This window comes from Eriocheir sinensis, unplaced genomic scaffold, assembly GCF_024679095.1.
Source record: "Eriocheir sinensis breed Jianghai 21 unplaced genomic scaffold, ASM2467909v1 Scaffold1017, whole genome shotgun sequence".
NCBI classification, from domain to species: domain Eukaryota; kingdom Metazoa; phylum Arthropoda; class Malacostraca; order Decapoda; family Varunidae; genus Eriocheir; species Eriocheir sinensis.
Genome location: NW_026110316.1, coordinates 46,028 through 72,500, shown reverse-complemented (window position 1 = coordinate 72,500; position 26,473 = coordinate 46,028). Strand labels below are relative to the sequence as shown.

Genomic DNA, 26,473 nt, shown 5'->3' with positions numbered 1-26,473 from the left:
AAAAAAGGAAAATCAATGGAAAACAGTTTAATGTGAGCAGAATGTTAAGCGAAGACCGTCAGAAAAAGCGAAAACAATAAAAATAAGGAGAAAAAAAGTAATAAAAGAGGAAAAAGGAAAGGAAATAAAAACATTGAATAGAAAAGAGTGGAAGATGAAAAAGGAAAAAAAAGATGAAAACGTAGAACTAAAACTGGGAGAGAATGATCATAAGCAGGAGTAAATTAGAAGATGGGTGAGCGGAATAAAAGAAGACTAGACAAAAAAGGAAGAGAGAGAGAGAGAGAGAGAGAGAGAGAGAGAGAGAGAGAGAGAGAGAGAGAGAGAGAGAGAGAGAGAGAGAGAGAGAGAGAGAGAGAGAGAGAGAGAGAGAGAGAGAGAGAGAGAGAGAGAGAGAGAGAGAGAGAGAGAGAGAGAGAGAGAGAGAGAGAGAGAGAGAGAGAGAGAGAGAGAGAGAGAGAGAGAGAGAGAGAGAGAGAGAGAGAGAGAGAGAGAGAGAGAGAGAGAGAGAGAGAGAGAGAGAGAGAGAGAGAGAGAGAGAGAGAGAAGGTGGCAGTAAGAGGTGGTGTTAAGTGTGTGTGTGTGTGTGTGTGTGTGTGTGTGTGTGTGTGTGTGTGTGTGTGTGTGTGTGTGTGTGTGTGTATTTGTAGTTCAATGCTAACAAGAGACGCTGAACGCGTCATCTGAGAAAATTCGGAAGAAAAAAACTACCCGAGAAATCGTATTGTTGCAGCAGCTAAATATTTGTAACTGTAAATATTTTGTACGCCTCCCTTCATTGCCAATAATCAATATAAGGGAAATATAATTGTGTGACATGTTATTATTCTTGTAAGATTAATAATACGAAGTACTTGCTGGGCTTGTGGCAAGAATTTTCGGCCGAGTGGTTCATTGGGTAAGGTGGGCACGATGCGGCCAGTCCAGGCTCACGGCGGCTTCTCGGTGTGACGAGATGTGTGTTGCGGCGCCGGCAGGTTTAAGTGAAGGTGAGGGGATGAATTATGAGGGTTGGTGTGAGTAGAAGGAGCTAGGAGCATGAGGGCGTGGGTGCGGGGTTGGCATGGGCGTAATACTTGTAGCAATCATTCGGCCAGGGATGAGGGAGTGGGTTGTGTGGGTTGGTGTGGGTGGCAGGAGGGCGTGGGGGCGGGATTGGCATGGGCGTAATACTTGTTGCAATCATTTGGCAAGGGATGAGGGAGTGGGTCGTGTGGGTTGGTGTGGGTGGCAGGAGGAGCATGAGGGCGTGGGTGTGGGATGGGCGCACATGGCGTAATACTGGTAGCAAACATTCGGCCAGGGATGAGGGAGTGGGTTGTGTGGGTTGGTGTGGGTGGCAGGAGGAGCATGAGGGTGTGGGGGCGGGATTGGCATGGGCGTAATACTTGTTGCAATCATTCGGCCAGGGATGAGGGAGTGGGTTGTGAGGGTTGGTGTGGGTGGCAGGAGGAGCATGAGGGCGTGGGGGCGGGATTGGCATGGGCGTAATACTTGTTGCAATCATTCGGCCAGGGATGAGGGAGTGGGTTGTGTGGGTTGGTGTGGGTGGCAGGAGGAGCATGAGGGCGTGGGCGTGGGATGGGCGCACTACCTCCAGCAACATTTCGTCACCTGCATTACGTCCCATCGCCCCAGCGTTACACTCTCAGCCTTTTCTTTGAGCGTCCCCGCCAGTGGTCGGTGTAGCCAAGGCGGCACACGACGAGGAGAAGCCATCCCAGAAGAGGACAACGCTGATGACCTGCACGTTCCTGCTAAAGATTGTTCATTTACATTAAAATGACTCAGCAAAAACAAGTGAAGAAGTCTTGGTGCTGCGGGTGCTTCGGCTGGCTCTTCGCCAGGCGGAAGCGCCGCAGCCCCCCCGAGGAACCTGACGACATCGTCGAGGAAACCGAGAACGCGGGTGCCCAGGCCGATGCAGGGCAACAGGCCCTGGTCTGCCTGAAGAAGGCTACTCAGCCTCTCTCAGTGGTGGAGGAGGAGATCCCCTCCGACACCCTGCTGGATGCTGATGGGGTGGTGGGAAAGGGCGAAAAGGAGGCCACTGGCAAGAGGCGTCAAACTCTCATCATCACAATCCACTTGGTGAAGAGAGAGAAGGTCCACAAGCCAGTGGATGATACAACAGTCTCACAAAAAGACAGCACGCAATTGGAGAGCCATGGCAAGAGGGTTCAAACTCTCGTAATTACTCTGCACATGGTCAAGAGAGAGAAAATAAAGGAGGTATACGATGAGCTCCCCTCCGGGCACCAAGGCACTGCTGGGGACGCTCCTTCCAGCAGGAGCAAGGCCGTTACCGGCCCACCGGAAAAGATGCCCCTTATCAGCAGCTTCAAACAGCGGGATGCATCTCAAACCCCGGTCAAGAAAACTATCAGGTTCAACTTCCAAAACCTGAACACTTTCGTCAAAATTCGTGAGCTGTACTGTGCCTACGACTACTGCAAGTATGGCTTCCCTCTCTCCAGCATTCGTCCTGAGCTGAAAAGCCTAAAGGAGAGAGCAGTGGAGCCAGAGGAAGAGCCAGCAAAGGAAGCAATAAACAAACTACCAGAGGCTCAGAAAACAGTAGCAGAGGAAGCAACAGATTCAGCCAACAAAATCGATGAGCCACAACACCTCACAGGGATCCTCAAGAAAGGAAAGACGGCCAGCACCGCTCATAAATGTGTGCGCTTTAACTTCCAGAACCTGAACACTTTCGTCAAGGATCGTGAACTGTATTGTGGCTACGACTACTTCAGGTATGGCTTCCGTCTCTCCAGCATTCGTCCTGAGCTGGACAGGCGAAAGGAGAGAACAGTGAAGCCACAGAAAGGGTCAGCAAAGGACGCGGTAAAGAAACACAACACACGACACCAGCAAACAGTTGGAGCAGCTCGCTGTGCACAAATGAATACCACTACTGAAGGGAAGTCTCCTAAAGGTATCCTGAAGAAAGAAAAGATGCCACGGTCCACCTGTCCAGGACACGTGCGCTTCAACCTTGGTAACCTCCGCGCCCCCGTCAAGGAACGTGAGGTGTACCGTGGCCACGACACCTTCAGATACACCGCGCCGCTCCAAGTCACTCAGCCTCCCAACTTTACCTCGAGGCCTCACCAGCAGCCCGTTAGATCCGCCTCTAACTCGCTGCGTGGCGCACCTCGGCACCTCGAGAGGCCGGCACAGCGGAGGAACGACTCCTTCCAGCAAAACAGTGGCTGGTATGCTGCACACAACTACACCAGCAGCCGCCACTCACAGCAACGCCAGCACAACGCCAGCAGCCACGTCCCGCCAAGATACGAAACAAGGCATTTCTACGGAGGGCAGACACATCGGGGCACCAACTCCCGCAGCAGAAGTCGTGCCAAGAGAGGCGCAAAGCCGAGTGGTGGCGAGTTTCTGTGAGCACCGGGCGAGTACACAGCGTCGTGATCAAACTCAAATGTTCAGCGACGTACAGGTGACGTACATTCCGGGTGCATTTCTCAACACCCGCTGAACAGTAACTGTCGCTGACTGGTGATAACAGAGACTGAGGAGTGCCAAGAAGCACCACAATCACACTGAGAGGAACGGCTCGCCAGCTGACTAAAATCACCATGCAGAGGAACGCATCCCATGGAACGGTGCCACTTCTGCGGAACAAATTGTTCAAGAGTGTCGCATCTGTGGGGAGTGTTTGGACGCATGTGTGTGCTTACATTTCTTATCTTATATTTCAAATGAAAAAATAGAAAATATTGTCTTACAAAAAACCTTAGGCAGGGATAGTGGGGTCGTGTTGCACCTCAGAACAAGAAACGTTATGTAAGGAGTTGTCTGAACGACCACCTGTTTTAAAACTATATTTAAATGAAAGGTATTAGAATGCTCTTGCCAGTATGCTTCAGCTCAGTGTGATGACCTGAGTTTTATTTTGTCTCTCATTCTCTGCGGAATTATTATAGCTTCCAGGTCTGAGACGCGTGCCCAGAGCGTGACGGAGGTGAGATCGGGATGGAGCCACACATTCCGCGTTATTCATTTATCGTGGCAAAACTCCCTGGTTCAGTCACGCTTGTTCGCGTGCTATCAACGATTGAGGCAGCTCACAGAAGGTGCAGGAGCCTTAGAACTTTTGCTAAAAATGGTCTTCACATTTATGCCAAGAATCGTGCCAAATCTGTTCTCCGACTTGCCAATAACTCCTTCATCAATAAATCAAAATATTGAAATTTTGCTAACAAAATTGTTTCCATTTACCTGAAAATAGCTCCCCCACCACTCGCTCTCTCTCTCTCTCTCTCTCTCATGAAGTGACGATGTCAACACACCAGTCTGGCCGTTCTATTTCTTCACTGACTGGATTTAATCAAAGTCGAACAAAATCAAATGAAAAAATAATAAAAAAAATACGTCCACATAGTACACACTTATGTACCTTCGACCTTTTTATGCATGGAAAACACAGATAAAATTGACGAATTTTACGGGAAGTGGAACCTGGCATCCCACACGCGGCTCTGCTGTGTGATTGGCTGTCAGGCCACGAGAAGGGCGGGGCGGAGGAGAGCTGTGCAAAAATGTGACACTAAAAGGAAAACGCGGCCAGGCCACGGTGAATTTTACACACACACACACACACACACACACACACACACATACACACACACACACACACACACACACACACACACACAATGGAAGAATGGTAACTGAAACATGGTATAACAAACCCGTAGACCTAAACTCAAAATAAGCATTTCAACTAATAACACTATCAGGAACACTGCCGCTACCACCACTACTAATCACCCACCACTTGAATAACGACCATTAACACCATCATGGCAGGCACTTCAACCACCAGGACTACCATATCCGCCCCCCCCCCCCTTCTTCCTGGCATCACCACTGCAGAAGAAAAGGAAGAGAATAGGAGGAAAATGATGAAAGCAGAATGCAAAATCGAAGGAAAAGTTTGTGGGCAGGAAAAAGGAGGAGAAGGAGTAATATGGAAATAATAAGTATGAGTAAGTGAGAGTTTTGAAGGAATAAGAGGAAGAAAAGAAGCAAAAGAAGAAGGACGGAGAAAAAAAATAAAGGAAAAAATATTAGATGACGTAAAAACAAGACTTGCAAAAAGGAAACAAAAAGATGAACAAGAAAACGGAAGAAGGAAATGGAAGAAAAAATGTCAAGGAATTATAACTCAAAGAACGTAGAGGATACAAAAAGGAAGTTACGAGGAAGGCGATGGAAGAATTAAAGCAAGGCAGAGTAGGGAGAAGGGATAAGAGGCGAAATAAGACTTAGAATATATGAAAAAGTAAGAGGATATGAAAAGAAACAGAAAAAGTTGGAAGAAAACAATAAAAAGGAGGAAAAAATAAACACGAATAGGAAAGAAGAGAAACAAAAGAGAGTATTTAAATGTGTAGAAATTGGGAAGATTAATATTATGAGAATGTAAAAACGCAGAAAAGCAAAACGAGGAAGTAGAAGTAAAAAAAATAATATACAAAAGTGAAATGACAGGAAGGAGGAAGATGAAAGGCAAGAACAATAAAAACAGAAAGACAAATAAGACAAAACAGACAGAGACGATAAAAGAGAGAGAAGACAAAGGGCGAGAAATATACGAATGAGGCTGAAAAACAAAATATAAAGACGGAAAAGTAAAAACATGGATGGGGAGGAGGAGTAAGAGGGAGAGATGAAAGAAAAGAATATGGGAGTTAAAGTTTAGTGAGATAATGAGGAACTGAAAGAGGGGTTGGAAAAAAGAAAAGATGTAGACCAAATTAAGAATGAATGGGAAAACAAACAGAAGATAAAACAAGATTAAAAGGAAAATTTGGAGTAGGACAATGAGGAGGAAGAAGAGCGTGAGGACTGGAAGGAAGTAGAAGAGGAAGAGGAAGAGGAAGTGACTGAAAGCGGAGGAAAAAGAGGGGATTGAAAAGATAGACATGCGAAAGAAAAAGTGTAGAGGCAACATTAATTAACCCTTAAAGCGCGGGTGTCCACAATAGTGGACAGCCGGAGCGTGGGCTCGTAGCGCGGGTGTCCACAATAGTGGACATGGCATTTTTTTTATGAACGCGCCGCCAGATTTGGTTGGTTTGTCGTCAAGTACAGTAAACATGCCGTTTTCTTTCCTACAATGCCCGCAAACACTCTCTTACATTATCAGTGGTCAGTTAACGCCTTGTGCTAGCTCTGACAAGATGTCCGCTAGACCCCGCAGCTCCGCTCACCTTCCAGTCAAATCCATCCTCAAGATGGGGCCCCCTTGACCTCAACACCAATAAAAAACATCAGGAAAGCCTTGGAAGAAAGCGAAATTGAAGCAGAGTTAGATAAAACTGTCACAAGCACAATCCTTGGTAGTGACAGCGATGCCACTCTAAGTTACTGTAGTGATGGTGATGGATATGGCTTTGTCAATGAAAGCAGTGCTTCTAGTGATGCTCCTCAACATTTTCACAAGGGAAAGGGGATTTTTTTCATTCTAACATACATGAAGATCTACGCCATGTCAGAAATATACGCCCCGTCAGGACTGCCTTATCGCCCTCACCAGTCAGCTCCGCCACAAGTGTGGACCCCGCTACAGAGACCACCACCACGGATACGCCTGATCCTAACATTTTTTTTTCATTCTAACATGCACGATGATGTTATCTGTATATATTTGTGATAGGTATGATAAATAAACGCTGGATGCAGAAAAATGAAATGCAAATGTTATGTGTCATACAGTGGCCGTTCGGCGTGGAGGGTGCAGCCTGGCAACGCCTGAGCCAGTGTGTACAATGTTGCGAGAGGCACAACAATAAGTATGTAGCGAACCGTAAAACTTACCCTTTGTAATCTCAAAAATATTAGTAGTGTTGTTTTCTGTTTTTTTATCATTCCTTTTGTTACACAATGCAAGTACAGCATTCTAGCATGGATTTTGGTTCATTGCTAAGTGTAGCGAGTAATGCTAACCACAGATTTTTACAATAATACAAAATTTGAGCTTTATATGGGTATGGTACACAGAAGCTGTAAAAAAGTGATGCTTTTTATTGCTAAATAATAGAAAATAAGAACAATAGAGGTGGGTATCTCTATAATAATATGTCTTCATAGTTCCTACTTCATAACTCTGTACTCGTTCTACCAATGCTTATATGGTGTTCAAATTAACGTCAAAGGACAGCTAAGGAAAAGGACTTTACAATGATACCTCATTCAGCAACGTTAGCTCAGTAAGAGAGAAGATACTTGAGGTTGAAGTGAGGTGTGTTTTTGAGTGAAAATGCCTGCGTGGCAGGCCAGGCGCGGCAAAATCTAGCCCGCGCTTGAAGGGTTAAGAAAGAAATGAGATGGAAGAAAATAAAGATAAGATAGAAAGCAAAATTAGGAAGAGGATAATGAGGAAGAAGAAGAGAGTGAGGATTAGAAGGAATTAGAAGAGGAAGAAGGAAAACGGAGACTCAAAAAAAGGAAAATCAATGGGAAACAGTTTAATGTGAGCAGAATGTTATGCGAAGACCGTCAGAAAAAGCGAAAACAATAAAAATAAGGAGAAAAAAGTAAGAAAAGAGGAAAAAATGAAAGGAAAAAAACATTGAATAGAAAAGAGTGGAAGATGAAAAAGGAAAAAAAGATGAAAACGTAGAATTAAAACTGGGAGAGAATGATCATAAGCAGGAGTAAATTAGAAGATGGGTGAGCGGAATAAAAGAAGACTAGACAAAAAAAGAAGAGAGAGAGAGAGAGAGAGAGAGAGAGAGAGAGAGAGAGAGAGAGAGAGAGAGAGAGAGAGAGAGAGAGAGAGAGAGAGAGAGAGAGAGAGAGAGAGAGAGAGAGAGAGAGAGAGAGAGAGCTCGTGGGAGTTAGTGGTGGTGTGTGTGTGTGTGTGTGTGTGTGTGTGTGTGTGTGTGTGTGTGTGTGTGTGTGTGTGTGTGTGTGTGTGTGTGTGTAATTCAATGCTAACAAGAGACAAATCCATCACCAAGGCTCCTGGAGGGCAAGGCGGGACGATCCAGTAGTTAACAAAGCCTCACGCCGCTGAACGCGTCATCTGTGAAAATTCAGAAGAAAAAAAAACTACCCGAGAAATCGTATTGTTGCAGCAGCTAAATATTTGTAACTGTAAATATTTTGAACGCCTCCCTTCATTGCCAATAATCAATATAAGGGAAATATATTTGTGTGACATGTTATTATTCTTGTAAGATTAATAATACGAAGTTCTTGCTGGGCTTGTGGCAAGAATTTTCGGCCGACTGGTTCATTGGGTAAGGTGGGCACGATGCGGCCAGTCCAGGCTCACGGCGGCTTCTCGGTGTGACGAGATGTGTGTTGCGGCGCCGGCAGGTTTAGGTGAAGGTGAGGGGATGAATTATGAGGGTTGGTGTGAGTAGAAGGAGCTAGGAGCATGAGGGCGTGGGTGCGGGATTGGCATGGGCGTAATACTTGTAGCAATCATTCGGCCAGGGATGAGGGAGTGGTTTGTGTGGGTTGGTGTGGGTGGCAGGAGGGCGTGGGGGCGGGATTGGCATGGGCGTAATACTTGTTGCAATCATTTGGCAAGTGATGAGGGAGTGGGTCGTGTGGGTTGGTGTGGGTGGCAGGAGGAGCATGAGGGCGTGGGTGTGGGATGGGCGCACATGGCGTAATACTGGTAGCAAACATTCGGCCAGGGATGAGGAAGTGGGTTGTGTGGGTTGGTGTGGGTGGCAGGAGGAGCATGAGGGCGTGGGTGTGGGATGGGCGCACATGGCGTAATACTGGTAGCAAACATTCGGCCAGGGATGAGGGAGTGGGTTGTGTGGGTTGGTGTGGGTGGCAGGAGGAGCATGAGGGCGTGGGTGTGGGATGGGCGCACTACTTCCAGCAACATTTCGTCACCTGCATAACGTCCCATCGCCCCAGCGTTACACTCTCAGCCTTTTCTTTGAGCGTCCCCGCCAGTGGTCGGTGTAGCCAAGGCGGCACACGACGAGGAGAAGCCATCCCAGAAGAGGACAACGTTGATGACCTGCACGTTCCTGCTAAAGATTGTTCATTTACATTAAAATGACTCAGCAAAACAAGTGAAGAAGTCTTGGTGCTGCGGGTGCTTCAGCTGGCTCTTCGCCAGGCGGGAAGCGCCGCAGCCCTCCGAGGAACCTGACGACATCGTCGAGGAAACCGAGAACGCGGGTGCCCAGGCCGATGCAGGGCAACAGGCCCTGGTCTGCCTGAAGAAGGCTACTCAGCCTCTCTCAGTGGTGGAGGAGATCCCCTCCGACACCCTGCTGGATGCTGATGGGGTGGTGGGAAAGGGCGAAAAGGAGGCCACTGGCAAGAGGCGTCAAACTCTCATCATCACAATCCACTTGGTGAAGAGAGAGAAGGTCCACAAGCCAGTGGATGATACAACAGTCTCACAAAAAGACTGCACGCAATTGGAGAGCCATGGCAAGAGGGTTCAAACTCTCGTAATTACTCTGCACATGGTCAAGAGAGAGAAAATAAAGGAGGTATACGATGAGCTCCCCTCCGGGCACCAAGGCACGGCTGGGGACGCTCCTTCCAGCAGGAGCAAGGCCGTTACCGGCCCACCGGAAAAGATGCCCCTTATCAGCAGCTTCAAACAGCGGGATGCATCTCAAACACCGGTCAAGAAAACTATCAGGTTCAACTTCCAAAACCTGAACACTTTCGTCAAAATTCGTGAGCTGTACTGTGCCTACGACTACTGCAAGTATGGCTTCCCTCTCTCCAGCATTCGTCCTGAGCTGAAAAGCCTAAAGGAGAGAGCAGTGGAGCCACAGGAAGAGCCAGCAAAGGAAGCAGTAAACAAACTGCCAGAGGCTCACAAAACAGTAACAGAGGAAGCAACAGATTCAGCCAACAAAATCGATGAGCCACAACACCTCACAGGGATCCTCAAGAAAGGAAAGACGGCCAGCACCGCTCATAAATGTGTGCGCTTTAACTTCCAGAACCTGAACACTTTCGTCAAGGATCGTGAGCTGTATTGTGGCTACGACTACTTCAGGTATGGCTTCCCTCTCTACAGCATTCGTCCTGAGCTGGACAGGCGAAAGGAGAGAACAGTGAAGCCACAGAAAGGGCCAGCAAAGGACGCGGTAAAGAAACACAACACACGACACCAGCAAACAGTTGGAGCAGCTCGCTGTGCACAAATGAATACCACTACTGAAGGGAAGTCTCCTAAAGGTATCCTGAAGAAAGAAAAGATGCCACGGTCCACCTGTCCAAGACACGTGCCCTTCAACCTTGGTAACCACCGCGCCCCCGTTAAGGAACGTGAGGTGTACCGTGGCCACGACACCTTCAGATACGCCGCGCCGCTCCAAGTCACTCAGCCTCCCAACTTTACCTCGAGGCCTCACCAGCAGCCCGTTAGATCCGCCTCTAACTCGCTGCGTGGCGCACCTCGGCACCTCGGGAGGCCGACACAGCGGAGCAGCGACTCCTTCCAGCAAAACAGTGGCTGGTATGCTGCACACAACTACACCAACAGCCGCCACTCACAGCACCGCCAGCACAACGCCAGCAGCCACGTCCCGCCAAGATACGAAACAAGGCATTTCTACGAGGGACAGACACATCGGGGCACCAACTCCCGCAGCAGAAGTCGTGCCAAGAGAGGCGCAAAGCCGAGTGGTGGCGAGTTTCTGTGAGCACCGGGCGAGTACACAGCGTCGTGATCAAACTCAAATGTTCAGCGTTGTACAGGTGACGTACACTCCGGGTGCATTTCTCAACACCCGCTGAACAGTAACTGTCGCTGACTGGTGATAACAGAGACTGAGGAGTGCCAAGAAGCACCACAATCACACTGAGAGGAACGGCTCGCCAGCTGACTAAAATCACCATGCAGAGGAACGCATCCCATGGAACGGTGCCACTTCTGCGGAACAAATTGTTCAAGAGTGTCGCATCTGTGGGGAGTGTTTGGACGCATGTGTGTGCTTACATTTCTTATCTTATATTTCAAATGAAAAAATAGAAAATATTGTCTTACAAAAACCTAAGGCAGGGATAGTGGGGTCGTGTTGCACCTCAGAACAAGAAACGTTATGTAAGGAGTTGTCTGAACGACCACCCGTTTTAAAACTATATTTAAATGAAAGGTATTAGAATGCTCTTGCCAGTATGCTTCAGCTCAGTATGATGACCTGAGTTTTATTTTGTCTCTCATTCTCTGCGGAATGATTATAGCTTCCAGGTCTGAGACGCGTGCCCAGAGCGTGACGGAGGTGAGATCGGGATGGAGCCACACATTCCGCGTTATTCATTTATCATGGCAAAACTCCGTGGTTCAGTCACGCTTGTTCGCGTGCTATCAACGATTGAGACAGCTCACAGAAGGTGCCGGAGCCTTAGAACTTTTGCTAAAAATGGTCTTAAAATTTATGCCAAGAATCGTGCCAAATCTGTTCTCCGACTTGCCAATAACTCCTTCATCAATAAATCAAAATATTGAAATTTTGCTAACAAAATTGTTTCCATTTACCTGAAAATAGCTCCCTCTCTCTCTTTCTCTCTCTCTCTCTCTCTCTCATCAAGTGACGATGTCAACACACCAGTCTGGCCGTTCTATTTCTTCACTGATTGGATTTAATCAAAGTCGAACAAAATCAAATGAAAAAATAATAAAAAAAATACGTCTAAATAGTACACACTTATGTATCTTCGACCTTTTTATGCATGGAAAACACAGATAAAATTGACGAATTTTACGGGAAGTGGAACCTGGCATCCCACACGCGGCTCTGCTGTGTGATTGGCTGTCAGGCCACGAGAAGGGCGGGGCGGAGGAGAGCTGTGCAAAAATGTGACACTAAAAGGAAAACGCGGCCAGGCCACGGTGAATTTTACACACACACACACACACACACACACACACACACACACACACACACACACACACACACACACACACAATGGAAGCATGGTAACTGAAACATGGTATAACAAACCCGTAGACTTAAACTCAAAATAAGCATTCCAAGTAATAACACTATCAGGAACACTGCCGCTACCACCACTACTAATCACCCACCACTTGAATAACGACCATTAACACCATCATGGCAGGCACTTCAACCACCAGGACTACCATATCCGCCCCCCCCCCCCCCTTCTTCCCGGCATCACCACTGCAGAAGAAAAGGAAGAGAATAGGAGGAAAATGATGAAAGCAGAATGCAAAATCGAAGGAAAAGTTTGTGGGCAGGAAAAAGGAGGAGAAGGAGTAATATGGAAATAGTAAGTATGAGTAAGTGAGAGTTTCGAAGGAATAAGAGGAAGAAAAGAAGCAAAAGAAGAAGGACGAAGAAAAAAAAGAAAGGAAAAAATATTAGATGAAGTAAAAACAAGACTTGCAAAAAGGAAACAAAAAGATGAACAAGAAAACAGAATAAGGAAGTGGAAGAAAAAATGTCTAGGAATTATAACTCAAAGAACGTAGAGGATACAAAAAGGAAGTTACGAGGAAGGCGATGGAAGAATTAAAGCAAGGCAGAGTAGGGAGAAGGGATAAGGGCGAAATAAGACTTAGAATATGTGAAAAAGTAAGAGGATATGAAAAGAAACAGAAAAAGTTGGAAGAAAACAATAAAAAGGAGAAACTAAACACGGATGGGAAAGAAGAGAAACAAAAGAGAGTATTTAAATGGGTAGAAATTGGGAAGATTAATATTATGAGAATGTGAAAACGCAGAAAAGCAAAACGAGGAAGTAGAAGTAAAAAAAATAATATACAAAAGTGAAATGAAAGGAAGGAGGAAGATGAAAGGCAAGAACAATAAAAACAGAAAGACACATAAGACAAAACAGACAGAGACGATAAAAGAGAGAGAAGACAAAGGGCGAGAAATATACGAATGAGGCTGAAAAACAAAATATAAAGACGGAAAAGTAAAAACATGGATGGGGAGGAGGAGTAAGAGGGAGAGATGAAAGAAAAGAATATGGGAGTTAAGATTTAGTGAGATAATGAGGAACTGAAAGAGGGGTTGGAAAAAAGAAAAGATGTAGACGAAATTAAGAATGAATGCAAAAACAAACAGAAGAAAAAACAAGATTAAAAGGAAAATTTGGAGTAGGACAATGAGGAAGAAGAAGAGCGTGAGGACTGGAAGGAAGTAGAAGAAGAAGAGGAAGAGGAAGTGACTGAAAGAGGAGGAAAAAGAGGGGATTGAAAAGAAAGACAAGCGAAAGAAAAAGTGTAGAGGCAACATTAAGAAAGAAATGAGATGGAAGAAAAAAAAGATAAGATAGAAAGCAAAATTAGGCAGAGGATAATGAGGAAGAAGAAGAGAGTGAGGATTAGAAGGAATTAGAAGAGGAGGAGGAAGAAGGAAAACGGAGACTCAAAAAAAGGAAAATCAATGGGAAACAGTTTAATGTGAGCAGAATGTTAAGCGAAGACCGTCAGAAAAAGCGAAAACAATAAAAATAAGGAGAAAAAAGTAATAAAAGAGGAAAAAGGAAAGGAAAAAAACATTGAATAGAAAAGAGTGGAAGATGAAAAAGGAAAAAAAAGATGAAAACGTAGAATTAAAACTGGGAGAGAATGATCATAAGCAGGAGTAAATTAGAAGATGGGTGAGCGGAATAAAAGAAGACTAGACAAAAAAAGAAGAGAGAGAGAGAGAGAGAGAGAGAGAGAGAGAGAGAGAGAGAGAGAGAGAGAGAGAGAGAGAGAGAGAGAGAGAGAGAGAGAGAGAGAGAGAGAGAGAGAGAGAGAGAGAGAGAGAGAGAGAGAGAGAGAGAGAGAGAGAGAGAGAGAGAGAGAGACACCACGGGTGGGGGAGTGTGTGTTTTTTGTGTGTGTGTGTGTGTGTGTGTGTGTGTGTGTGTGTGTGTGTGTGTGTGTGTGTGTGTGTGTGTGTGTGTGTGTGTAGTTCAATGCTAACAAGAGACAAATCCATCACCAAGGCTCCTGGAGGGCAAGGCGGGACGATCCAGTAGTTAACAAAGCCTCACGCCGCTAAACGCGTCATCTGTGAAAATACAGAAGAAAAAAACTACCCGAGAAATCGTATTGTTGCAGCAGCTAAATATTTGTAACTGAAAATATTTTGTACGCCTCCCTACATTGCCAATAATCAATATAAGGGAAATATATTTGTGTGACGTTATTATTCTTGTAAGATTAATAATACGAAGTTCTTGTTGGGTTTGTGGCAAGAATTTTCGGCCGAGTGGTTCATTGGGTAAGGTGGGCACGATGCGGCCAGTCCCAGCTCACGGCGGCTTCTCGGTGTGACGAGATGTGTGTTGCGGCGCCGGCAGGTTTAAGTGAAGGTGAGGGGATGAATTATGAGGGTTGGTGTGAGTAGAAGGAGCTAGGAGCATGAGGGCGTGGGGGCGGCATTGGCATGGGCGTAATACTTGTTGCAATCATTTGGCAAGGGATGAGGGAGTGGGCCGTGTGGGTTGGTGTGGGTGGCAGGAGGAGCATGAGGGCGTGGGTGTGGGATGGGCGCACATGGCGTAATACTGGTAGCAAACATTCGGCCAGGGATGAGGAAGTGGGTTGTGTGGGTTGGTGTGGGTGGCAGGAGGAGCATGAGGGCGTGGGTGTGGGATGGGCGCACATGGCGTAATACTGGTAGCAAACATTCGGCAAGGGATGAGGGAGGGGGACGTGTGGGTTGGTGTGGGTGGCAGGAGGAGCATGAGGGCGTGGGTGTGGGATGGGCGCACTACTTCCAGCAACATTTCGTCACCTGCATTACGTCCCATCGCCCCAGCGTTACACTCTCAGCCTTTTCTTTGAGCGTCCCCGCCAGTGGTCGGTGTAGCCAAGGCGGCACACGACGAGGAGAAGCCATCCCAGAAGAGGACAACGTTGATGACCTGCACGTTCCTGCTAAAGATTGTTCATTTACATTAAAATGACTCAGCAAAAACAAGTGAAGAAGTCTTGGTGCTGCGGGTGCTTGGCTGGCTCTTCGCCAGGCGGCAGCGCCGCAGCCCTCCGAGGAACCTGACGACATCGTCGAGGAAACCGAGAACGCGGGTGCCCAGGCCGATGCAGGGCAACAGGCCCTGGTCTGCCTGAAGAAGGCTACTCAGCCTCTCTCAGTGGTGGAGGAGGAGATCCCCTCCGACACCCTGCTGGATGCTGACGGGGTGGTGGGAAAGGGCGAAAAGGAGGCCACTGGCAGGAGGCGTCAAACTCTCATCATCATAATCCACTTGGTGAAGAGAGAGAAGGTCCACAAGCCAGTGGATGATACAACAGTCTCACAAAAAGACTGCACGCAATTGGAGAGCCATGGCAAGAGGGTTCAAACTCTCGTAATTACTCTGCACATGGTCAAGAGAGAGAAAATAAAGGAGGTATACGATCAGCTCCCCTCCGGGCACCGAGGCACGGCTGGGGACGCTCCTTCCAGCAGGAGCAAGGCCGTTACCGGCCCACCGGAAAAGATGCCCCTTATCAGCAGCTTCAAACAGCGGGATGCATCTCAAACCCCGGTCAAGAAAACTATCAGTTTCAACTTCCAAAACCTGAACACTTTCGTCAAAATTCGTGAGCTGTACTGTGCCTACGACTACTGCAAGTACGGCTTCCCTCTCTCCAGCATTCGTCCTGAGCTGAAAAGCCTAAAGGAGAGAGCAGTGGAGCCACAGGAAGAGCCACCAAAGGAAGCAATAAACAAACTACCAGAGGCTCAGAAAACAGTAGCAGAGGAAGCAACAGATTCAGCCAACAAAATCAATGAGCCACAACACCTCACAGGGATCCTCAAGAAAGGAAAGACGGCCAGCACCGCTCATAAATGTGTGCGCTTTAACTTCCAGAACCTGAACACTTTCGTCAAGGATCGTGAACTGTATTGTGGCTACGACTACTTCAGGTATGGCTTCCCTCTCTACAGCATTCGTCCTGAGCTGGAAAGGCGAAAGGAGAGAACAGTGAAGCCACAGAAAGGGCCAGCAAAGGACGCGGTAAAGAAACACAACACACGACACCAGCAAACAGTTGGAGCAGCTCGCTGTGCACAAATGAATACCACTACTGAAGGGAAGTCTCCTAAAGGTATCCTGAAGAAAGAAAAGATGCCACGGTCCACCTGTCCAAGACACGTGCCCTTCAACCTTGGTAACCTCCGCGCCCCCGTTAAGGAACGTGAGGTGTACCGTGGCCACGACACCTTCAGATACGCCGCGCCGCTCCAAGTCACTCAGCCTCCCAACTTTACCTCGAGGCCTCACCAGCAGCCCGTTAGATCCGCCTCTAACTCGCTGCGTGGCGCACCTCGGCACCTCGAGAGGCCGGCACAGCGGAGGAACGACTCCTTCCAGCAAAACAGTGGCTGGTATGCTGCACACAACTACACCAGCAGCCGCCACTCACAGCAACGCCAGCACAACGCCAGCAGCCACGTCCCGCCAAGATACGAAACAAGGCATTTCTACGGAGGGCAGACACATCGGGGCACCAACTCCAGCAGCAGAAGTCGTGCCAAGAGAGGCGCAAAGCCGAGTGGTGGCGAGTTTCTGTGAGCACCGGGCGAGTACACAGCGTCGTGATCAAACTCAAATGTTCAGCGTTGTACAGGTGACGTACACTCCGGGTGCATTTCTAAACACCCGCTGAACAGTAACTGTCGCTGACTGGTGATAACAGAGACTGAGGAGTGCCAAGAAGCACCACAATCACACTGAGAGGAACGGCTCGCCAGCTGACTAAAATCACCATGCAGAGGAACGCATCCCATGGAACGGTGCCACTTCTGCGGAACAAATTGTTCAAGAGTGTCGCATCTGTGGGGAGTGTTTGGACGCATGTGTGTGCTTACATTTCTTATCTTATATTTCAAATGAAAAAATAGAAAATATTGTCTTACAAAAAACCTTAGGCAGGGATAGTGGGGTCGTGTTGCACCTCAGAACAAGAAACGTTATGTAAGGAGTTGTCTGAACGACCACCCGTTTTAAAACTATATTTAAATGAAAGGTATTAGAATGCTCTTGCCAGTATGCTTCAGCTCAGTATGATGACCTGAGTTTTATTTTGTCTCTCATTCTCTGCGGAATGATTATAGCTTCCAGGTCTGAGACGCGTGCCCAGAGCGTGACGGAGGTGAGATCGGGATGGAGCCACACATTCCGCGTTATTCATTTATCATGTAAAAATTCCCTGGTTCAGTCACGCTTGTTCGCGTGCTATCAACGATTGAGGCAGCTCACAGAAGGTGCCGGAGCCTTAGAACTTTTGCTAAAAATGGTCTTAACATTTATGCCAAGAATCGTGCCAAATCTGTTCTCCGACTTGCCAATAACTCCTTCATCAATAAATCAAAATATTGAAATTTTGCTAACAAAATTGTTTCCATCTACCTGAAAATAGCTCCCACAAAACTCTCTCTCTCTCTCATGAAGTGACGATGTCAACACACCAGTCTGGCCGTTCTATTTCTTCACTGACTGGATTTAATCAAAGTCGAACAAAATCAAATGAAAAAATAATAAAAAAAATACGTCCACATAGTACACACTTATGTATCTTCGACCTTTTTATGCATGGAAAACACAGATAAAATTGACGAATTTTACGGGAAGTGGAGCCTGGCATCCCACACGCGGCTCTGCTGTGTGATTGGCTGTCAGGCCACGAGAAGGGCGGAGGAGAGCTGTGCAAAAATGTGACACTAAAAGGAAAACGCGGCCAGGCCACTGTGAATTTTACACACACACACACACACACACACACACACTGACCTACACACACACACACACACACACACACACACAATGGAAGAATGGTAACTGAAACATGGTATAACAAACCCGTAGACCTAAACTCAAAATAAGCATTCCAACTAATAACACTATCAGGAACACTGCCGCTACCACCACTACTAATCACCCACCACTTGAATAACGACCATTAACACCATCATGGCAGGCACTTCAACCACCAGGACTACTATCGCCCCCCTTCTTCCCGGCATCACCACTGCAGAAGAAAAGGAAGAGAATAGGAGGAAAATGATGAAAGCAGAATGCAAAATCGAAGGAAAAGTTTGTGGGCAGGAAAAAGGAGGAGAAGGAGTAATATGGAAATAGTAAGTATGAGTAAGTGAGAGTTTTGAAGGAATAAGAGGAAGAAAAGAAGGAAAAGAAGAAGGACGGAAAAAAAAGAAAGGAAAAAATATTAGATGAAGTAAAAACAAGACTTGCAAAAAGGAAACAAAAAGATGAACAAGAAAACAGAATAAGGAAGTGGAAGAAAAAATGTCAAGGAATTATAACTCAAAGAACGTAGAGGATACAAAAAGGAAGTTACGAGGAAGGCGATGGAAGAATTAAAGCAAGGCAGAGTAGGGAGAAGGGATAAGAGGCGAAATAAGACTTAGAATATATGAAAAAGTAAGAGGATATGAAAAGAAATAGAAAAAGTTGGAAGAAAACAATAAAAAGGAGGAAAAAATAAACACGGATGGGAAAGAAGAGATAAAAGAGAGTATTTAAATGTGTAGAAACTGGGAAGATTAATATTATGAGAATGTAAAAACGCAGGAAAACAAAACGAGGAAGTAGAAGTAAAAAAAATAATATACAAAAGTGAAATGAAAGGAAGGAGGAAGATGAAAGGCAAGAACAATAAAATGGAAAGACAAAAAAGACAAAACAGACGATACAAACAGAAAAGAAGAAGGATAAAAAAAATATACGAATAAGGCTGAAAAAAACAAAATAAAAGGAAGGATAAGTAAAAACACGGATGGGGAGGAGGAGTAAGAGGAAGAGATGAAAGGAAAGAAAACAAAATGGATGACAAAATTTAGATTGAGATCATGAGGAACTAGAAGAGGGGTTGGAGAATGGCCGCGCGGGAGAAAAGATGTGAGCCAAATTAAGAATGAGAGGGAAGGCAGGAAAAAAAAAGATTAAAAGCAAAATTTGAAGTAAGATAATGAGGTAGCAGAAGAGCGTGACGACTGGAAGAAAGTAGAAGAGGAAGAGGAAGAGGAAGAGGAAGTGATTGAAAGAGGAGGAGAAAGAGGAGATTGAGAAGATTGACGTGCGAGAAAAAAATGTGTAAAGGCAACATAAAAAAAAATGAAAGGGATGAAAAAAAAAGATTCAAAGCAAAATTTGGAGTACGATAATGAGAAGGAAGAGCGTGAGGTCTGGAAGAAAGTAGAAGAGGAAGAGGAAGTGATTGAAAGAGGAGGAGAAAGAGGAGATTGAGAAAGCAGACTTGCGAGAGGAAAGATGTAAAAGCAACGTTAAAAAAGAAAAGAGGAAAGAAAAAAAAAAGATTAGAAGCAAAATTAGGAATAAGACAAAGGGGAAGAAGAAGAGTGTGAGGATTAGAAGGAAGTAGAAGAGGAAGAGGAAAAGGAAGTGATTGAAAGATGAGGAGAAAGAGGAGATTGAGATGGAAGGAAAAAAAGATATGAGATAAAAAGCAAAGTTGGAGTAGGATAATGAGGAAGAAGAAGAGGCGAGTCAGGAGTAGAAGGAAGTAGAAGAGGAAGAGGAAGTGATTGAACTGAGATTGAGAAGGTTGACGTGGGAGAGAAAAAGTGTTAAAGGAAAATAAAAAAAGAAATGAAAAGGAAGATAAAAAGAACATGATCAAAAGCAAAATTAGGAATAGGATAAAGAAGAAGAAGAAGAGCGTGAGAACTGGAAGGAATAGGAAGAGGAAAAGGAAGAAGGAAATAGGAGAATCAAAAAAGGAAAATCAATGGGAAACAGTTTAATTTGAGCAGAATGTATTGCAAAGACAGTCAGAAAAAATAAACAAATAAAAATGAAGAAAAACATAATAAAAAAGGAAAGAGGAAAAAAAGGAAAAAATTAAAAAAAAAACATTGAATAGAAAAGAGTGGAAGATGAAAAAGGAAAAAAAAAAGATGAAAACGTAGAATTAAAACTGGGAGAGAATGATCATAAGCAGGAGTAAATTAGAAGATGGGTGAGCGGAATAAAAGAAGACTAGACAAAAAAAAGAGAGAGAGAGAGAGAGAGAGAGAGAGAGAGAGAGAGAGAGAGAGAGAGAGAGAGAGAGAGAGAGAGAGAGAGAGAGAGAGAGAGAGAGAGAGAGAGAGAGAGAGAGAGAGAGAGAGAGAGAGAGAGAGAGAGAGAGAGTCAGCAGGTGGCAGTAAGAGGTGGTGTTAAGTGTGTGTGTGTGTGTGTGTGTGTGTGTGTGTGTGTGTGTGTGTGTGTGTGTGTGTGTGTGTGTGTGTGTGTGTGTGTGTGTAGTTCAATGCTAACAAGAGACAAATCCATCACCAAGGCTCCTGGAGGGCAAGGCGGGACGATCCAGTAGTTAACAAAGCCTCACGCCGCTGAACGCGTCATCTGAGAAAATTCAGAAGAAAAAAACTACCCGAGAAATCGTATTGTTGCAGCAGCTAAATATTTGTAACTGTAAATATTTTGTACGCCTCCCTTCATTGCCAATAATCAATATAAGGGAAATATGTTTGTGTGACATGTTATTATTCTTGTAAGATTAATAATTCGAAGTGGTTCATTGGGTAAGGTGGGCACGATGCGGCCAGTCCAGGCTCACGGCGGCTTCTCGGTGTGACGAGATGTGTGTTGCGGCGCCGGCAGGTTTAGGTGAAGGTGAGGGGATGAATTATGAGGGTTGGTGTGAGTAGAAGGAGCTAGGAGCATGAGGGCGTGGGTGCGGGATTGGCATGGGCGTGATACTTGTAGCAATCATTCGGCCAGGGATGAGGGAGTGGGTCGTGTGGGTTGGTGTGGGTGGCAGGAGGGCGTGGGGGCGGGATTGGCATGGGCGTAATACTTGTTGCAATCATTTGGCAAGGGATGAGGGAGTGGGTCGTGTGGGGTTGGGTGGGTGGCAGGAGGAGCATGAGGGCGTGGGTGTGGGATGGGCGCACATGGCGTAATACTGGTAGCAAACATTCGGCCAGGGATGAGGGAGTGGGTTGTGTGGGTTGGTGTGGGTGGCAGGAGGAGCATGACGGCGTGGGTGTGGGATGGGCGCACTACTTCCAGCAACATTTCGTCACCTGCATTACGTCCCATCGCCCCAGCGTTACACTCTCAGCCTTTTCTTTGAGCGTCCCCGCCAGTGGTCGGTGTAGCCAAGGCGGCACACGACGAGGAGAAGCCATCCCAGAAGAGGACAACGTTGATGACCTGCACGTTCCTGCTAAAGATTGTTCATTTACATTAAAATGACTCAGCAAAAACAAGTGAAGAAGTCTTGGTGCTGCGGGTGCTTCGGCTGACTCTTCGCCAGGCGGAAGCGCCGCAGCCCCTCCGAGGAACCTGACGACATCGTCGAGGAAACCGAGAACGCGGGTGCCCAGGCCGATGCAGGGCAACAGGCCCTGGTCTGCCTGAAGAAGGCTACTCAGCCTCTCTCAGTGGTGGAGGAGGAGATCCCCTCCGACACCCTGCTGGATGCTGATGGGGTGGTGGGAAAGGGCGAAAAGGAGGCCACTGGCAAGAGGCGTCAAACTCTCATCATCACAATCCACTTGGTGAAGAGAGAGAAGGTCCACAAGCCAGTGGATGATACAACAGTCTCACAAAAAGACTGCACGCAATTGGAGAGCCATGGCAAGAGGGTTCAAACTCTCGTAATTACTCTGCACATGGTCAAGAGAGAGAAAATAAAGGAGGTATACGATGAGCTCCCCTCCGGGCACCAAGGCACTGCTGGGGACGCTCCTTCCAGCAGGAGCAAGGCCGTTACCGGCCCACCGGAAAAGATGCCCCTTATCAGCAGCTTCAAACAGCGGGATGCATCTCAAACACCGGTCAAGAAAACTATCAGGTTCAACTTCCAAAACCTGAACACTTTCGTCAAAATTCGTGAGCTGTACTGTGCCTACGACTACTGCAAGTATGGCTTCCCTCTCTCCAGCATTCGTCCTGAGCTGAAAAGCCTAAAGGAGAGAGCAATGGAGCCACAGGAAGAGCCAGCAAAGGAAGCAGTAAACAAACTACCAGAGGCTCAGAAAACAGTAACAGAGGAAGCAACAGATTCAGCCAACAAAATCAATGAGCCACAACACCTCACAGGGATCCTCAAGAAAGGAAAGACGGCCAGCACCGCTCATAAATGTGTGCGCTTTAACTTCCAGAACCTGAACACTTTCGTCAAGGATCGTGAACTGTATTGTGGCTACGACTACTTCAGGTATGGCTTCCCTCTCTACAGCATTCGTCCTGAGCTGGACAGGCGAAAGGAGAGAACAGTGAAGCCACAGAAAGGGCCAGCAAAGGACGCGGTAAAGAAACACAACACACGACACCAGCAAACAGTTGGAGCAGCTCGCTGTGCACAAATGAATACCACTACTGAAGGGAAGTCTCCTAAAGGTATCCTGAAGAAAGAAAAGATGCCACGGTCCACCTGTCCAAGACATGTGCCCTTCAACCTTGGTAACCACCGCGCCCCCGTCAAGGAACGTGAGGTGTACCGTGGCCACGACACCTTCAGATATGCCGCGCCGCTCCAAGTCACTCAGCCTCCCAACTTTACCTCGAGGCCTCACCAGCAGCCCGTTAGATCCGCCTCTAACTCGCTGCGTGGCGCACCTCGGCACCTCGAGAGGCCGGCACAGCGGAGGAACGACTCCTTCCAGCAAAACAGTGGCTGGTATGCTGCACACAACTACACCAACAGCCGCCACTCACAGCAACGCCAGCACAACGCCAGCAGCCACGTCCCGCCAAGATACGAAACAAGGCATTTCTACGAGGGACAGACACATCGGGGCACCAACTCCCGCAGCAGAAGTCGTGCCAAGAGAGGCGCAAAGCCGAGTGGTGGCGAGTTTCTGTGAGCACCGGGCGAGTACACAGCGTCGTGATCAAACTCAAATGTTCAGCGTTGTACAGGTGACGTACATTCCGGGTGCATTTCTCAACACCCGCTGAACAGTAACTGTCGCTGACTGGTGATAACAGAGACTGAGGAGTGCCAAGAAGCACCACAATCACACTGAGAGGAACGGCTCGCCAGCTGACTAAAATCACCATGCAGAGGAACGCATCCCATGGAACGGTGCCACTTCTGCGGAACAAATTGTTCAAGAGTGTCGCATCTGTGGGGAGTGTTTGGACGCATGTGTGTGCTTACATTTCTTATCTTATATTTCAAATGAAAAAATAGAAAATATTGTCTTACAAAAACCTTAGGCAGGGATAGTGGGGTCGTGTTGCACCTCAGAACAAGAAACGTTATGTAAGGAGTTGTCTGAACGACCACCTGTTTTAAAACTATATTTAAATGAAAGGTATTAGAATGCTCTTGCCAGTATGCTTCAGCTCAGTGTGATGACCTGAGTTTTATTTTGTCTCTCATTCTCTGCGGAATGATTATAGCTTCCAGGTCTGAGACGCGTGCCCAGAGCGTGACGGAGGTGAGATCGGGATGGAGCCACACATTCCGCGTTATTCATTTATCGTGGCAAAACTCCCTGGTTCAGTCACGCTTGTTCGCGTGCTATCAACGATTGAGGCAGCTCACAGAAGGTGCAGGAGCCCTAGAACTTTTGCTAAAAATGGTCTTCACATTTATGCCAAGAATCGTGCCAAATTTGTTCTCCGACTTGCCAATAACTCCTTCATCAATAAATAAAAATGTCAAAATTTTGCTAACAAAATTGTTTCCATCTATCTGAAAATAGCTCCCACAAAACTCTCTCTCTCTCTCTCATCAAGTGCCGATGTCAACACACCAGTCTGGCCGTTCTATTTATTCACTGACTGGATTTACTCAAAGTCGAACAAAATCAAATGAAAAAATAATAAAAAAATACGTCCACATAGTACACACTTAAGAACATAAGAACATAAGAACGCAGGAGTCTGCAAGAGGCCGGTAGGCCTGTACGAGGCAGCTCCTTTGACCCTAAGCTCCCGTGTATCTAACCCCACCTAATATCGCTGTGCATGAATTTATCTAGTCTATTTTTGAATGTGACAATTGTATTGGCACTCACCACATGACTGCTAAACCTATTCCACTCATCCGCCACCCTGTTAGTAAACCAATTTTTGCCTATGTCCCTGTTGAATCTGAATTTATCCAGTTTAAACCCGTTACTTCGTGTCCTACCCGGTTCTCTTACCAACAAAACCTTATGAATGTCTCCCTTATTAAAGCCCTTCATCCATTTATAAACCTCGATCATGTCTCCACGCACCCTTCGCCTTTCTAGAGAATGCAAGTTTAACTGTTTGAGTCTTTCCTCGTATGGCAAGTTTCTCAACCCCTGAATCATCTTAGTCATCCTCCTCTGCACCGATTTTAACATTTTGATATCCATTCTATAGTAGGGTGACCAGAACTGAACCGCATAGTCAAGATGAGGTCTAACTAATGCTAAATATAGTTTGAGGAAGACTTCGGGGCTTCTGTTGCTTACGCTCCTTGAAATAAATCCCAGTACCCTATTAGCTCGATTTCTAGCTTGAATGCATTGTGCCCTTGGACGGAGATCAGAGCTCACTAAGACCCCTAAATCCCTCTCGCACCCAGACCTACTTATGAGAGTGTCATTTAAGCACTAGTTATGTGAGGGGTTGTTCCTACCTACACTCAGAATACGGCACTTCCCTACATTGAACTCCATCTGCCATTTATCCGCCCAGTCATATAATCTGTTGAGTTCACCATGGAGAATACTAGCGTCCTGATCCGACTCAATTACTCTACCGATCTTGGTATCATCTGCAAATTTACTAACACCTTTTTATGCATGGAAAACACAGATAAAATTGACGAATTTTACGGGTAGTGGAACCTGGCATTCCACACGCGGCTCTGCTGTGTGATTGGCTGTCAGGCCACGAGAAGGGCGGGGCGGAGGAGAGCTGTGCAAAAATGTGACACTAAAAGGAAAACGCGATCAGGCCACGGTGAATTTTACACACACACACACACACACACACACACACACACACACACACACACACACACACACACACACACACACACACACACACACACACACACACACACACACACACACACACACACACACACACACACACAATGGTAGAATAGTAAGTGAAACATGGTACATCAAACCCGTACACTTGGACCCAAAATAAGCATACCTCCCAACAACATTATAACGAACACCGCCGCTACCACCACTACTAATCACCCACCACTTGAATAACTACCATTAACACCATCATGGCAGGCACTTCAACCGCAAGAACTACCATACAACCCCCCTCCCCCCCTCACCGAAACTACCACCACAAATGCAAAAGAAGAGGAAAAATAGAAAGAAAATGATGAAAGCGGAATGCAAATTCGAAGGAAAAGTTTGTGAACAGAAAAAAAAGAAGAGAAGTATGGAAATAATAAGTATGAGTAAGTGAGAGTTTTGAAGGAATAAGAGGAAGAAAAGAAGCAAAAGAAGAAGGACGAAGAAAAAATAGAAAGGAAAAAATATTAGATGAAGTAAAAACAAGACTTGCAAAAAGGAAACAAAAAGATGAACAAGAAAACAGAAGAAGGAAGTGGAAGAAAAAATGTCTAGGAATTATAACTCAAAGAACGTAGAGGATACAAAAAGGAAGTTACGAGGAAGGCGATGGAAGAATTAAAGCAAGGCAGAGTAGGGAGAAGGGATAAGAGGCGAAATAAGACTTAGAATATATGAAAAAGTAAGAGGATATGAAAAGAAATAGAAAAAGTTGGAAGAAAACAATAAAAAGGAGAAACTAAACACGGATGGGAAAGAAGAGAAACAAAAGAGAGTATTTAAATGTGTAGAAATTGGGAAGATTAATATTATGAGAATGTAAAAACGCAGGAAAGCAAAACGAGGAAGTAGAAGTAAAAAAATAATATACAAAAGTGAAATGACAGGAAGGAGGAAGATGAAAGGCAAGAACAATAAAAACAGAAAGACACATAAGACAAAACAGACAGAGACGATAAAAGAGAGAGAAGACAAAGGGCGAGAAATATACGAATGAGGCTGAAAAACAAAATATAAAGACGGATAAGTAAAAACATGGATGGGGAGGAGGAGTAAGAGGGAGAGATGAAAGAAAAGAATATGGGAGTTCAAGTTTAGTGAGATAATGAGGAACTGAAAGAGGGGTTGGAAAAAAGAAAAGATGTAGACCAAATTAGGAATGAATGGGAAAACAAACAGAAGAAAAAACAAGATTAAAAGGAAAATTTGGAGTAGGACAATGAGGAGGAAGAAGAGCGTGAGGACTGAAAGGAAGTACAAAAAGAAGAGGAAGAGGAAGTGACTGAAAGCGGAGGAAAAAGAGGGGATTGAAAAGAAAGACATGCGAAAGAAAAAGTGTAAAGGCAACATTAATTAACCTTTAAAGCGCGGCTGTCCACAATAGTGGACAGCCGGAGCGTGGGCTCGTAGCGCGGGTGTCCACAATAGTGGACATGGCATTTTTTTTATGAAAGCGCCGCCAGATTTGGTTGGTTTGTCGTCAAGTACAGTAAACATGCCGTTTTCTTTCCTACAAT

At 46.0% G+C, this 26,473-nt stretch overlaps 2 protein-coding genes and 1 long non-coding RNA gene across 4 annotated transcripts in view; 2 read left to right on the top strand and 1 right to left on the bottom strand.

The window, feature by feature from the left end:
* LOC126988956 (uncharacterized) overlaps window positions 1-23,622 on the top strand; it is a 29,087-nt gene extending 5,465 nt beyond the window's left edge. The window contains exon 2 of the mRNA XM_050847388.1: window positions 22,148-23,622. Coding sequence (XP_050703345.1) covers window positions 22,148-22,796 — 649 coding nt within the window. The 3' untranslated portion in view covers window positions 22,797-23,622. The remainder of the gene's footprint in view (window positions 1-22,147) is intronic.
* On the top strand, window positions 1,768-16,512 carry LOC126988955 (uncharacterized). Of its 2 annotated transcripts, none has more exons than XM_050847387.1 (3): window positions 1,768-2,106; window positions 9,372-9,721; window positions 15,864-16,512. In XM_050847387.1, exons 1-3 carry the CDS (start codon window positions 1,783-1,785, stop codon window positions 16,510-16,512), a joined length of 1,323 nt encoding a protein of 440 aa, XP_050703344.1. In that variant the 5' UTR covers window positions 1,768-1,782. The 2 variants fall into 2 exon arrangements, with proteins under 2 accessions (XP_050703344.1, XP_050703343.1); XM_050847386.1 differs by having other exon boundaries at window positions 9,372-10,018.
* On the bottom strand, window positions 2,139-15,948 carry LOC126988957 (uncharacterized). Its single transcript, XR_007742691.1, has 3 exons — window positions 15,811-15,948; window positions 9,669-9,965; window positions 2,139-2,403 (listed from the first exon to the last, which is right to left on the bottom strand). It is a non-coding gene; the product is annotated as an uncharacterized LOC126988957 (long non-coding RNA).
* Window positions 23,623-26,473: the final 2,851 nt, after the last annotated feature.